Source organism: Chelonia mydas, chromosome 7 (assembly GCF_015237465.2).
Source record: "Chelonia mydas isolate rCheMyd1 chromosome 7, rCheMyd1.pri.v2, whole genome shotgun sequence".
NCBI classification, from domain to species: domain Eukaryota; kingdom Metazoa; phylum Chordata; order Testudines; family Cheloniidae; genus Chelonia; species Chelonia mydas.
Genome location: NC_057853.1, coordinates 123310733 through 123324621, shown reverse-complemented (window position 1 = coordinate 123324621; position 13889 = coordinate 123310733). Strand labels below are relative to the sequence as shown.

At 51.8% G+C, this 13889-nt stretch overlaps 1 protein-coding gene across 2 annotated transcripts in view; it reads right to left on the bottom strand.

Annotated features, from left to right (window-relative positions):
• Window positions 1-3420: 3420 nt before the first annotated feature.
• CUTC (cutC copper transporter) overlaps window positions 3421-13889 on the bottom strand; it is a 21792-nt gene continuing 11323 nt past the window's right edge. For both annotated transcript variants that reach the window (XM_037903599.2, XM_037903598.2), the window contains exons 3-9: window positions 12597-12656; window positions 11806-12015; window positions 8773-8808; window positions 7103-7236; window positions 5051-5078; window positions 4532-4637; window positions 3421-3864 (exon numbers count right to left, since the gene is read on the bottom strand). In XM_037903599.2, the coding sequence (XP_037759527.1) occupies window positions 3753-3864; window positions 4532-4637; window positions 5051-5078; window positions 7103-7236; window positions 8773-8808; window positions 11806-12015; window positions 12597-12656 (686 nt within the window). In that variant the 3' untranslated portion in view covers window positions 3421-3752. The remainder of the gene's footprint in view (window positions 3865-4531; window positions 4638-5050; window positions 5079-7102; window positions 7237-8772; window positions 8809-11805; window positions 12016-12596; window positions 12657-13889) is intronic.

The window sequence follows — 13889 nt, the reverse complement described above, 5'->3', positions numbered from 1 at the left end:
ACTCTGTCTTGCTCTTGCACAAAGCCCCAAATGGAGCGATGACTCAGGGTCCTCGGGTATCAGTCAGGAGGGGTAAACCCCTCTGTGTGCCTCCCCAGCCCCATGGGCCCTGCTCACACCCGTGTGCCCCCCCAGCTGAGAGCCCTATGGGCCCTGCTCACACCCTTCTGTGTGCCCCCCGAGCCCCACAGGCCCTGCTCACATCCCTGTGTGCCCCTCCCCAGCATGGCAGGGGTTGAGCTGACAGCACTGGCCTATACCACCGGCTTGAAGGGGGCCCTTTACTCCTTACAACGTCAAATGGGGATATGGGGCAGGAGATGGACTTCTGGGCTTTACACTGGGATGGATGGTCCTCCAGAGCTCCCTCCATGCCTCGGGGGGATGGCGGGTCACTCCTGGTGAGGCTACCTGGATACCAAACCGTAACCACCCAGCTAAGGGAGTGCAGAGCAGGGGAGGGCAGCAGGTAGGGGCACAAGAGGAGCTACATGGCATGTCTTCTAGATAAAGAATTGGACCTGCCCTTGCAGTTCCGCCCGAGGGGCAGCAGGCAGCGCAGGATCTCATGAAAGGAGCACATGCGGGATGCTGGAACGAACTGGGATAAGCCAAGGGAAAATTTGTTGTCTCATTCCTTATGTAATTAGTAACTAGCTCAAGGTCAACAATGGTTCAATAAGTAATTGCACTGGCATTAGCTACGAGCCACCGGCAGAGAGGCGGGTCCAATGTCCAGGGATGACAATGCAGAACTCTCACCAGTTAATTATTAGAGGCTTCATTGATTTAAATATCCATCTTCATTTCACAAACAACGCCAGCCCAACCCCACGTCGGACCCTTTAACACAGGGTTTCTCAATGCCGGGTCCGCCAGTTCCTGAGATCTCCCTGACACAGCTGAGGAAGGCAGCAAGCCAGGCCCTGGTAACAGGAAGGTTGAGAAACACACCGTGCAGGCACCAAAACATTCCTGATGGACACCCAGGAACCCGCAGCCTTTTACACAGGGGAGAGGTAGAAAAAACAGCCATTCATAGTGCAACAAAATCCCATCTGTAGTGTGGATTGTGACCTCTCTTTGAGACCTGCAACACAGCCGCTCCTTTCCTCCTTTCTTGATCACCAGGGACAACTCCATTAGCCTGCCCATAACTCAACCCTGTAACCTGGGCAACATCTTTAACTCAGCTCTCTCTCTAGAGCCTCTCATCCAGGCTGTCTAAATCTTACCAATCCTTTCGGCATGATGTCTGTAAGGTCTGGCCCTTCCCAGCCATCCACACAGCGAAAGCTCTGGTCCAAGCTCTCCTCATCTCACATCTCGATTACTGCACTATCCTTTTCTCCAGCCGTGACAAATGCAATCTGCCCCCACTCAGATCCATTCAGAATGTGCTGCAAAGACCATTTTCCTTGCTCATGACTTTGACCACGCCGTCCCTCTCTTTGCGTCCCTCCACCGGCTCCCCCTTCTCTAGTTCATCAAACATAAGCTGCTTGTCTCCACTTTCAAGGCCCTTCACCATCTCTCACAGGCTATTGAGAGGCTGCCTCCCACCTCCATTCTGCCAGTGGCTCCAGCCTCCATTGTCCACCTGTCACAAGCAAGCGCCTTTGCACTTTCCCCCATGCTGCCTGCCCTCCCCCCGCAAGGTATGAGCTCCCCATAAGCATCCACAAAGCAACCTCATTATCCGCCTTCCAATTACTCCTTTGCTGGGATACCTACAAAATACTTGGCAATGATTAGGCAGTGGGTGTGCTGAGGCCACAGCCTGGCCTGCTGACCGAGATTTCTTCACTTCTGAGGGCTCAGTTTCTCCATTTTGCAGCCAATGATTTTAGTTTATTGTTCATTTATTGTGTGATTATGATTAACATATTATGTCATATAGTTATTGTATGCTAGAGCAGTGGTCTCCAAAGTGGGGGGTGCGCACCCCACGGGGTGCGCCAGAGGATCCCAGGGGGTGCGGGGCAGGAGGAGCGCCGCTGGACGGCACTCCACTGTTCTTTTTCTTCGGCGGCAGCTCTGCAAGCCTGCAGCAGGTCTTCCCCTCCAGTGGCACGACTGCAACAGGTCTTCCCTCCTTCTTTCTTCGGCGGCACGTCTTCCCATCTTCTTTCTTCGGCAGCACGCCTGCGGTGAGTCTTCCCCTCTCCTTTCTTCGGCGGCACCGTAGGGGTGCGTGATCCAAAAACTTTGGAGACCACTGTGCTAAAGAGAGCTAAATTGCAGGATTATAGAAGTATAAGATTGATCAGTAGTTAGAAGGGATAATTATGTATCAGGTATCTAAGTAAGTAGGGCTGAAATGCAAGGCCTACAGGCTGAGACCTGTCAGATGTCAGCTTACCCATACAAGCCCATAGGCTTAAGAAATGCTTGACATAAGTAAGTGACCAAAGAATGACCCTATGCCACAAGATTATGGGAAAAGCGGTACCAATGGGTGATACTGCAAAAAATTAACAGCAATTTTTTGCTTACAAGATCCCCGGTAGTCACATTTTTCTAACACATGCGCTAATCGCAGGGTGCACAATGCGTGTAAATGCTAATGAGGTACAGTCAGAATCACATTATAAAAGAGGGTGCCCAGAGTGAGACAATTGAGCTCTCTATGGGAAACCCAGCAGGAACCATCCCTCTACTGAGGATCAGTCCATGAGAGACCCATCAGATCCTAACACTATCTACGAGGATGTGACTATAACTATATTGGTAACTTGAGCATAGGTCTGCAGAGAATTTCTATATGCTTGGGTAACCATAACTTTGCTGGTAACTTTTATAAAACTTTGTGAGAGACTTGTACTGGTAAATGTGTGTGTGGTCACTACCCCTGGTCTTTATGTGTTCCTAGAGACTCTGAATCTGAAGCAAGTAGCAGAGGTGACTTTCACTCTGTTAAGCTTGAAACTGTAGCCACCAGAGCCGAACCCACGATGGTGTAATGCCACATTACTAAATTCACTTTAAATAAAATAAAAGGCTACAATTTGTTCTTTGTACTAACTCCAGGTTTTTTTCAATGGATTTCCCTGTGGTTTTCTTTAAGAAAAGGGGAAGAGACCTGAGCTTTCTGTTTATGAGGCTGACAGGCTTTGTCAGCAGAACCTGTGTGTTGTTTGAGTTCTAGCTATAGTTCTCAGTTCAGTGTCTCCTCAACGCCTCTGCCAACCTTAGCCATGGATTGCTAAATCAGCCTGAAAGCGAGAGTCCTGAATTCAAATGACCTGAACTCTGAATGAAATCATTTCCTCGTGCTGACTGCATCTTGCGCAAATCCCCTGGAACATGACTCCTTTGCAAGCACGTCACGACTCACCATAGCAGATACCATTCACATTGGCCAGCATGACACAGACCATCAAGCCCTTTCCGTAAGGATGAGCCACAGTGACACGGGAGTGGCTGCAGGGTGTTTATTTGACAATCGCTGCTGGTAACGCACAATTCAGTTACCCTTAGCTACGGTCCCCCCTCCCAATTGCTGCTGAATGGTTTGTGCCACAACAACAGCCCGGAATGGGTCCTTGGTGGTGGTTGTTTTTTTTCTAAAAAGCCAGTTTAAGCCTCCAGTCAAGGGAGCGTGTCCAGGTGAAGCCAATGAAGAGACTGCAGGTTCCGTCATAGTATCCACTTCATTGACAGCCCCTGTGAGACTGAAGCCCGAGCCCATCGGTCCAGATGGGCAGAGAGGATCCCAGGGTCTGCGCGCTCCTGTCCCCGGCACTTGCCCTCTACAGGATGTTCTTTGCAATAGCGTTCAGGGTCCTCACTTGAGCCACATCTGCTACCTTTAGGGAATATTCGGAGACGGAGAGAGAGGATCCCATGGCAACACTGCTGTTTCTGTCAGGAAAACCAACAGGGGACTGATTACTGTCTGGAATGTAGAACAGCTGGACACAGGCCCTAGCCAGGAGACATCAGGGTAACTGCCAAGCTACAGCATTGTCTCCTCTTTTCTCAGCAGCTGGCAGAGGATCTTCCGGTGCCACCGCCGAGTTAACAGAGATGCTAGACAGTAACAGCAGGAGAAACGATATCCCAAGCAGAGGAAAGGGTCCTAGCTCTAGGCAAGAGGCACCAGCATTACAAGAATGTAGTACAGACCTCCTAGAACCATGTCTCACAAAGATGCACCCCACAGCACACCATGGCACCAGTGTCAGGGCTCATGCTCCCAAGTGCCATTCACATACCTCAGTGCGCTAATGCCAGGAATCATGCTCCCAACAGCTGAACACAGGAGGTTAACGCATCCAAGGGGACCTCATCATGCACAGGACTCGCGCCCCCAAACGCTGAGCCCAGCTGAATTCATGTGCCCCAGAATACCAGTGCCAGGATTCACACATCTAGCCCCCCCGAAGCACAATTCTCACACCCTGGGGCATCAGCAGGATCAGGGAGTTTTCTCTGCAATTCGCAGACTCACCTTCAGAGCAGCAAATCTGTGGGAGGAACAAGCCAGACTGTAACTCCTCACTGGCTTAGTGCAGAGACAACCTCTTACCTGAACTTCATTCCTGAGTCCCGGGCTGAGCGAGCAGAGCAGTGAAACTCAGGTGCACCAGAGCCCTCAAGAATCCTCTGCAGGTTCCTCTCTGTTATACCACCCCCTAGTGGAAAGAATACATTCATACATCACATTCGAGCAGGACAATCCTGAGCATCACCCAGTGACTAGCCCCTAAGACCAGATCCAGCCTGGACAGCAAAGGGAAACAGCCCCACAGAGGCACAGGAGGCTGGATGAGGAGCTGCATGGGATCCCTGGCTGATCCAGAGAGTATCCCCAGACCTCACAGAACGCAGCAGCTGTACAGGGCTTCACTGCCCACAGCAGGTAGCGGGACTGGTGGCCTTTACGTTCCCTGGAGGGAGGGAGAGCCCCTCCCCGGTGAGGCAGCAGAATGGCTCAAAGCTGAAACATGGATCTTATGCACCTGGGCACGTGCATGAGACTGGGACCCCGGAGCCAGGGACAGATTCAGCCCCCAGTACGTACACAAAGTTGCAACAGAGTCATTACCTGGCACCACCACAATCCTGCCCTTTGCCTGAAAAGGAGCAGAGTGACAGGTGTTAATGCTCTTGCCCACTCCAGCTTGACACACAGGAGAGACACGGTACTTGCATGCGCCCCACCTATATGCAGCCTATCATGTGGAGGATCTTGGAGTAGCATGAAGAATTCACACTCACACACCTCAGGACATGCCCAGTTATGCAGCTCACAGCATCGTCCCCAAGACACATTAGACCAGGGGTCGGAAACTTTCAGAAGCAGTGTGCCGAGTCTTCATTTATTCACTCTAATTTAAGGTTTCGCATGCCAGCAATACATTTTCGCATGCATTGGGGGGGAGGGATAGCTCAGTGGTTTGAGCACTGGCCTGCTAAACCCAGGGTTGTGAGTTCAATCCTTGAGGGGGCCATTTAGGGATCAGGGCAAAAATTGGGGATTGGTCCTGCTTTGAGCAGGGGGTTGGGCTAGATGACCTCCTGAGGTCCCTTCCAACCCTGATATTCTATGATTCTATGATTTTAACGTTTTTAGAAGGTCTCTTTCTATAAGTCTGTAATATATAACTAAACTATTGTTGTATGTAAAGTAAATAAGGTTTTTAAAATGTTTAAGAAGCTTCATTTAAAATTAAATTAAAATGCAGAGCCCCCTGGACTGGTGGCCAGGACCCAGGCAGCGTGGGTGCCACTGAAAATCAGTTCGCGTGCTGCCTTTGACATGCGTGCCATAGGTTGCCTCCCCCTGCATTAGAGGAAGCCACTCTCCTTGTGATTTTGCCGGACTTTCATTCTTCAGCCTGGTGCCTCCAGTGCGACTCATGCTGGAAACTCCTCCAGCTCTTGTGAAACTCAGCCCCCTGAGACACTTAGAGGATGGCTCAAGGACTCTGCCTACTTAACATGCTCCAGCCCAGGAACCTCAGAGACTCTGGGACACTGCAGCCACTTCTTTCAAGAGCCCCCTAAACTCCAGTAGCTTACAAGCCAACCAATAATACATGTGTGTGTGCATAGCCGTGTACATGCACATGTGTGTGTCTGTATGGGCATGCATGTGTGTACATGCACATATGCATATAAAGTGTGAGTATTGTGTCTGTGTGCATGTGCATGCATGCTGTACTATGTTCTCAGACTTAGCCCTTTGTACTGTTGGAGTTTAGTCTGCCAGACTGCAGATCTACCTAAACACACCAGCCAGAAAATGAGCAGTTAAGTCATTCATAACCCCAGCTACACTCTGCTCATCAGTCCCCCTTGTCAGCCCCAGCTGTCCCCTGCCTTCTGCCACTCCTAGCCCAGAGAACTCTCTCCTCAACACACGCAATCAACCCCAGAGCACCCCAGCCAGCACCCAATGGTAACATTCATAAACCATCACACTGCGCCGGCCTCTAGCGCCTTCCATCTGACAGTCCCACTGCTGGGCCGGCTCACTCTCTCCAGCGAGGCACTTCGCGATTTTATGTACGTCTCAGACAGAAAAACATGCAGATGAGCCGGACTCATTAAAGCCACATCTCAGAGCGTCTGTGATCCTGTCACCATCCCCCCTCATTTCATTCTTCTCGTCCTGCACCTTTCTTACTCCCATTTGTTGCATTTCATCTTAAACAGGATCGTGAGCTTGTGTGTGTGTGTGTGTGTGTGTTGTTTAGCACAACAGGGCCCAGGCCCTGATGTCAAGGGGGGCCTCCATGTGCTACTGCAATACAAATATGGTGTGAAGGACAACAGACACAGGTGCTGTCACACCAACAGGGAGAGCAAGTTAGAGACGAGGCCCCTCCCCTCCGTGAGGTCACCCCATCTGTAGCCTGCGAGCAAGAGCAGCCCAAGTGGCCTCCCTGTTGGCAGACGCAGGTCTCTGCCAAGTGGGGCCTCACAGCTCAAACCCACAAAGCCCTGATGTGCCCCTGGGGCCCGTGCAGAAGCAGGAGCAGATGGGGAAGGTGCTCCCAGCCAAAGACTTCCCTAGGGGCAGCCCCCACAGAGCAGTGAGTGGTCAGGGTAACTGAGCAACAGCAGAGACAGAAGTGGGGGAGGGGGCGCTCACCTGTTCTGTGAGTCTCTTTATTAAGGGTAACCCCTCCAGTGCTGAGCTGTCACAGCCGCTGGTCAGCACCCGCTCGAATCCCAGGGACACCAGGGTCTCCAGGGCCACAAGAGGATCATGGACCATGTCGAAGGCTGCAAGACCAAACAAAGCAGCTCAGAGATGCCATGCTGGAGCAAGCTGCAGCACTGAGTCATAGAATCATAGAATATCAGGGCTGGAAGGGACCTCAGGAGGTCAGCTAGTCCAACCCCCTGCTCAAAGCAGGACCAATCCCCCACTAAATCATCCCAGCCAGGGCTTTGTCAAGCCTGACCTTAAAAACCTCTAAGGAAGGAGATTCTACCACCTCCCTAGCTAACGCATTCCAGTGTTTCACCACCCTCCTAGTGAAAAAGTGTTTCCTAATATCCAACCTAAACCTCCCCCACTGCAACTTGAGACCATTACTCCTCGTTCTGTCATCTGCCACCACTGAGAACAGTCTAGATCCATCCTCTTTGGAACCCCCTTTCAGGTAGTTGAAAGCAGCTATCAAATCCCCCCTCATTCTTCTCTTCCGCAGACTAAACAATCCCAGTTCCCTCAGCCTCTCCTCATAAGTCATGTGTTCCAGTCCCCTAATCATTTTTGTTGCCCTCCGCTGGACTCTTTCCAATTTTTCCACATCCTTCTTGTAGTGTGGGGCCCAAAACTGGACACAGTACTCCAGATGAGGCCTCACCAATGTCGAATAGAGGGGAACGATCATATCCCTTGATCTGCTGGCAATGCCCCTACTTATACATCCCAAAATGCCATTGGCCTTCTTGGCAACAAGGGCACACTGCTGACTCATATCCAGCTTCTCGTCCACTGTAACCCCTAGGTCCTTTTCTGCAGAACTGCTGCCGAGCCATTCGGTCCCTAGTCTGTAGTGGTGCATTGGATTCTTCCGTCCTAAGTGCAAGACTCTGCACTTGTCCTTGTTGAACCTCATCAGATTTCTTTTGGCCCAATCCTCTAATTTGTCTAGGGCCCTCTGTATCCTATCCCTACCCTCCAGGGTATCTACCTCTCCTCCCAGTTTAGTGTCATCTGCAAACTTGCTGAGGGTGCAATCCACGCCATCCTCCAGATCATTAATGAAGATATTGAAGAAAACCGGCCCCAGGACCGACCCTTGGGGCACTCCACTTGATACCGGCTGCCAACTAGACATGGAGCCATTGATCACTACCCGTTGAGCCCGACAATCTAGCCAGCTTTCTATCCACCTTAGAGTCCATTCATCCAGCCCATACTTCTTTAACTTACTGGCAAGAATACTGTGGGAGACCGTATCAAAAGCTTTGCTAAAGTCCCACCCATCAGCCAGCTCACCAGCCAAGGGCGGGTGGATATATCCGGGGCCTAGAACCAAAGGCTTCCCTCACAGCTGCCAACCCCTGCACAGAGACTTGGCATACACAATCCCCACTCAGGGCAGCAGCACGGCCATAGAGCCTGAGCCCGCACAGCCCCCACCCCTCGGCAGCGGCATGGCCACAGAGCCTGCTGGACCCGCAAGGCCCCCACCCCCGGGCAGCAGCACGGCCATAGAGCCTGGGCCCTCAGAGCCCCGGGCAGGGGCACAGGCATAGAGCCTGGGCCAGCTCCTTCACAGCAGGACAGCACAGAGAACAACTCACCGCGGTGGAAGGTGACTGGCAGGGGACGACAAACAGCTGCAAAGAGAAGAGTTCACATGGTTAGCGCAGGCCTCGCTGTGTGAGGAGAGGATCCTGCATCAGAGTGGGGTCCCTTTCTGTCAAGGTTCCCTCCCCACTCTGAACTCTAGGGTACAGATGTGGGGACTGGCATGAAAGACCCCCTAAGCTTATTTCTACCAACTTAGGTTAAAAACTTCCCCAAGGCACAAATCTCTATTTGTCCTTGGACTGAGGTATGGTGCCACCACCAAGTGATTTAACAAAGAACCAGGGAAAAGAACCACTTGGAGTTCCTATTCCCACAAAATATCCCCCCAAGCCTACACCCCCTTGCCTGGGGAGGCTTGAAAAATAAACAAGGTGAGCACAAACCAGACCCGTGGGTTTGTAGGACACTAAAAACCCCATCAGATTCTTAAAAAACAGAACTTTATTATAAAGAAAAAAAAGTAAAAAAAAGCACCTCTGTAAAATCAGGATGGAAGGTAATTTTACAGGGTAATCAGATTCAAAACACAGAGGATTTCCCTCTAGGCAAAACTTAAAAGTTACAAAAACCAGGGATAAACCTCCCTCTAACACAGGGAAAATTCACAAGCTGAAAACAAAAGGTAATCTAATGAGCCTTGCCTTATTTACTTACTCTTTTTGTAATATCAGAGATTTGTACAGAATGGTTTACAGAGGAAGGAGTTTTTTGACCTGATGCTTCTCTGCTTTCCCCAAAGAACACACCAACAAAGCCTCCCCCCCCATGTGAAAGTATCTTCTTTCCCCATTGGTCCTTTTGGTCAGGTGCCAACCAGGTTATTTGAGCTTCTTAACCCCTTACAGGTAAGGAGGAATTCTAGGCTACCCTTAGCTGTATGGTTATGACACTTTCCCTTCCTAACTGCTGAAAGAGTGGCCCAAAGACAAGCTCCTGGACCATCTTTGGAGAGCCCAGCAGGGAGCATAGCCACGCTGGAGAGGTGAGATGGCTGTTACCTCTACCAGCCTTTGGAGAGGCCCAGGCTACCTAGGCTCCGGCACGGGTTTGTATATTTATGGGCCTTTTAAAGTCTCCATGTGTTTTCTGTGAAACTCCTTGTGTATGGACTGCCCTGCATGCGATGAGCCCTGCAATCCTAAATTCCACTCTCTACTGCATACTGTGCTTTAGATTCATGGAAGACGGGGCTATGCATCACCGAAAGCCTGAATCAGAGAGTAGCACAGGGTACTCTGCATCGCAATGGCTGAAAGGCCGACCGGATTGTCAGCTTTTGTGTAGCAGACAGAGCCTCAGTCAATGGCCCTGAGAACAGTGATAAACTGGGTTTGTGCTTAGAGTCCCTCTACCACCCAGCCCCACTTGTGGTGTGCATTAAGGAGAAAGGATCAACCCGGTGGGGTTGAGGGCCTGGGAAACCAGGGGAACAAACCTGACACTGGCAGGAGTGTTTCCAAGTGTCTGAAGGGAGTACCCAGACACATCACAGTTCCTTTGTCTGGAACACTGAAAGGAACCACTGTCTCAGGAGGGCATAGCTGAGTCCATATTCCCTCAGATACACACTTCTGCTACCACTATGAATGACCCAGTGATTGCTGGGAACGCGGTGGGTGCTTCTCCCCTGACTGTCCAGACTCTCTCTGGATGACAAATTTTTTGCCCCCAGTTAGTGGGTCTCCAGTCCCACCACGGGAGCAACAAAACTTTGTTCTGCTTATGAGTAACAGCAGCAGCTGCTTTCAAGAGCTGATCTTTACCCTGGCTGTTAGACAGGGACAGTGATGACGCTGCCTATATCACCCTTATCGTCTAATTCACACAGAGGGATTCTAGCTCCTTTAAGAGACAGCTTCCTCTGCAGGGACGATTTCTAGGCAGTCAGAAAGGAGTCTGCTCTCCCATCACAGAGGCAGGGAAAGGATCAGGATCAAAGCTATGTGGGAAGCCAGAGAGTTAACCACTCTGAGCTCTCCCCTGCTTTTCCACCACTTCCACAGAGCCCTCCACTGAGGACTGCTCCTTCGGACCAGAGCTGGTCATTTTCCTGACGAAGCTCAAGCTGTGTCCTCTGTTGACTATACCAGCCCCTGCAGACTATCCCATGTCACATGTAGTGCAGAGTCCTGGACAGACCCCCCTCCTCTCGCTGCACCTTCTACGGTGTGTTCGTCTGCAGCCCAGGACCCCGAGGATCACAGATCTCAGACAGTCAGGTGCTAGCTTGACCTCCCTGTGTCTTGGCTACAGCTCACAGATGAGGTGCTGGAGGATCCTTTCCTCCCTTGGCTCAGAAGGGGTTCGGGTCTCCCACAGCCCAGCTGCTCCAGGCAACGCCAGCTCCACCCACTTTCTGCATTTTTTCATTTCTCCCCTTTTGGCCTGTTTTTCTCAGCTATTTTGGAAGACAGAAAAATTCAGAGCGAGGTCTGGAACAGCTGGTATGCAGAAGGCCAAGACAAGCACTTCCTGGGTATCTTTACCAAGGTTTCTGAGCCAGCTCTGCTCTCACCCACAAGTAGGAAAGGAAGGTATGGGGGGAGTTTGCTAGCCATAAAATACACTGGCCTCTCCTGCATGTACCCTGCATGAGCCTCTCCAGGACGGGCTCTAGGCACCAGCAAAGCAAGCACAAAGCAGCACAATTCCAGGAGCGGTGTTTCAGCCATCCTTTTTTTTTTTGGCTTGGGCAGTTGTGCTCTCGGAGCTTGGGGCGGCAAAAAACCTAGAGCCGGCCCTGAGCCTCTCCCTCCCTTACCACATCATCTCGCCCAAGACTGCATTTCAAGCTGGGAACTCCTGGGGGCAGCTGCGCTGTCTGTCTGCAAAGCGCTCACCCACAATGCTGTGGGGTAGATGGCAGCATGAAACCAGGAGAGGCTGGAGTGAGGGGGCCAGACCCCAGCCAGCTATCATTAGCCAGAGCAACCTACACGACATCTTCCAGCATCACCAGGTCAGATAGCACCAAGCTGTCTGCAACAGTCAGAGCTGAACCCCATAACTGGGGGCCTCCTTACCCAGCAGGGCTGTGCAGAGCTCTGTGTCGATGCGCCCGTCCTCAGTCAGGGCCCCAAACACCAGTCCATCGGCTCCATGCAGCTTGGCTAGGTGGATATCAGCCTTCATCACTTCCAACTCCCGGTCGGAGTAGAGGAAATCTCCCCCACGAGGGCGGATCATCACAAACACTGGGACCCGCACACACTGCTTCACCACCTGCAGGAGTCCTGCCGGGACAGACAGAGACAGCTCAGCATGGGGACAAGCAGGGCAGACACCCACCCTTCCCACTACAGAAGCCTCCCAGCCCTCACTTCTGTCCAGCAGGGAGAGCCTCACCTGGGGTTCAGGGATGGGAAGGGACCTTTGACCCCCATTATCCTGGAGCATGGGAGTTAGGCAGGAATCCCTGGGGACAGAGGAGAATGAAGGAGAGCAGGAGTGAAGAGCTAGGTGGATGGAAGTGAGGTGCTGAAGGGATTGGGAGATTGGGATGCAACTTCCATGGCTAGGCCAGCTGAAGAGCTGGGAGGTTCCCTGCCAAATCCAGGACACGTGGGGCCTGCTCCCTGCACTGAGGCCCTGGAGGGTAGAGAAGCCACTGAACTCCATGGACACTGGCAAAGTTTGGGCCAACTGGACAGGAGGCTTCAGAGAATGCATGAATTGGCTCTTCCTCATGCACCCATGGCCCTGCAGGACTGGCCCTGGTCCCACTGAATGCTTCCCCAGTACGTATTCCATTGGTGCACTTGCAGGGCAGTAGTCCTGGTGTCCCTGTATGAGCAAGATGCCCTGGGGCACTCACCCATACTGGGCGTGGTTCCTCCTTCCATCAGGCCAGCACACAGCTCAATCCGGCCAGCACCTGGACAAGAGACCGAGTAACAGTCGCTAAGTAAGGGGCACAAACCATCCCTCTGGACTCCTGAGACGGCCTGGACATGGACCAAGGAAGGGATCTAGGGCTATGGAATAGGGCCATTGGGAGACAGAAAATTGGGACCTACCGCCTGTAGTGCCAGGCCCCTGCCTTCCCATCAGGATGATCAGCCCGGACACCAGAGCACTGTGCCAAAGGGGAGAGTCACCTGCCCCACTCTCTGCTTCACACCATCCGTGATGGGATCCCTGGGGCACAGCCTGGGAGTGCGGGATCACTGTGCCCCCCTGACTCTCTCCAGACTGGGCTGTCTCTCACAATGCCTTGCTAGTGACCAGCAGCAAACCCCTCCAGCTGCTGTTACCACTCAGCACAACAGCATGTGGAGCCCCACACCCAGCTAGATCGCATGAATGCTCCCAGAGCCACTCATGAATCACACCGAGAACGGCACTGGCCGAATCCCCCCAGCTCCCAGCACTCTGCCTCAGGACTATACCACCTTGCACTGCTCACTTGAGCAGAGCAAATTTCTTAGTTGGTTCACCACTTCATCAGTGGAAAGTGGATATACACCAGCCTTTGCAAATCTGAGCAGATTTGCCACACACTTCAGGCAAACTCACTGGTAAAGATAAATAGTTAAACAAATTTATTGACTACAAAAGATAGATTTTAAGTAACTATAAGTGTTAGGCAAAAAGTCAGAGTTAGTTACCAAAAGAAATAAAATATAAGCACGCAGTCTACACTCTCAACTCTATTAGACTGGGCAACAACTAGACTAAGTAGTTTTCCTCACCCCATTGGATGCTGCAGTCCTTAATATACCGATTTGTCCTGTAAATCTGGGCCAGTCTCCTCTGTTGGAGTCTTCAGTCTTCTTCTCAGGGTGTGTCTACGCTGGCAGAGTGACAGCACCGACAGTTACAGTGCCGCTCAGAGAGCGCTGAAGGGAAACCGCTGTTGTGTGTTCACACTGTCAGCTGCCAGCGCAATAGCAAGTTCACCCTTGTGGGACTTGCAGCGGTATTTGGAGAAGTGCACTCTGAGCAGCTATCGCACTGAGCACCTCTTCCTCCTCTGCCGCTAAGAGTTGTGGGAAGGCGGAGGGGGTCACAGGGCATCCTGGGTCCTGTCCCATCCCAATGCCCTGTGATGCATTGCTACGCATCCCAGCAATCCCTGTGCTTCTGTCCACATTTGGCGCCATCTTTC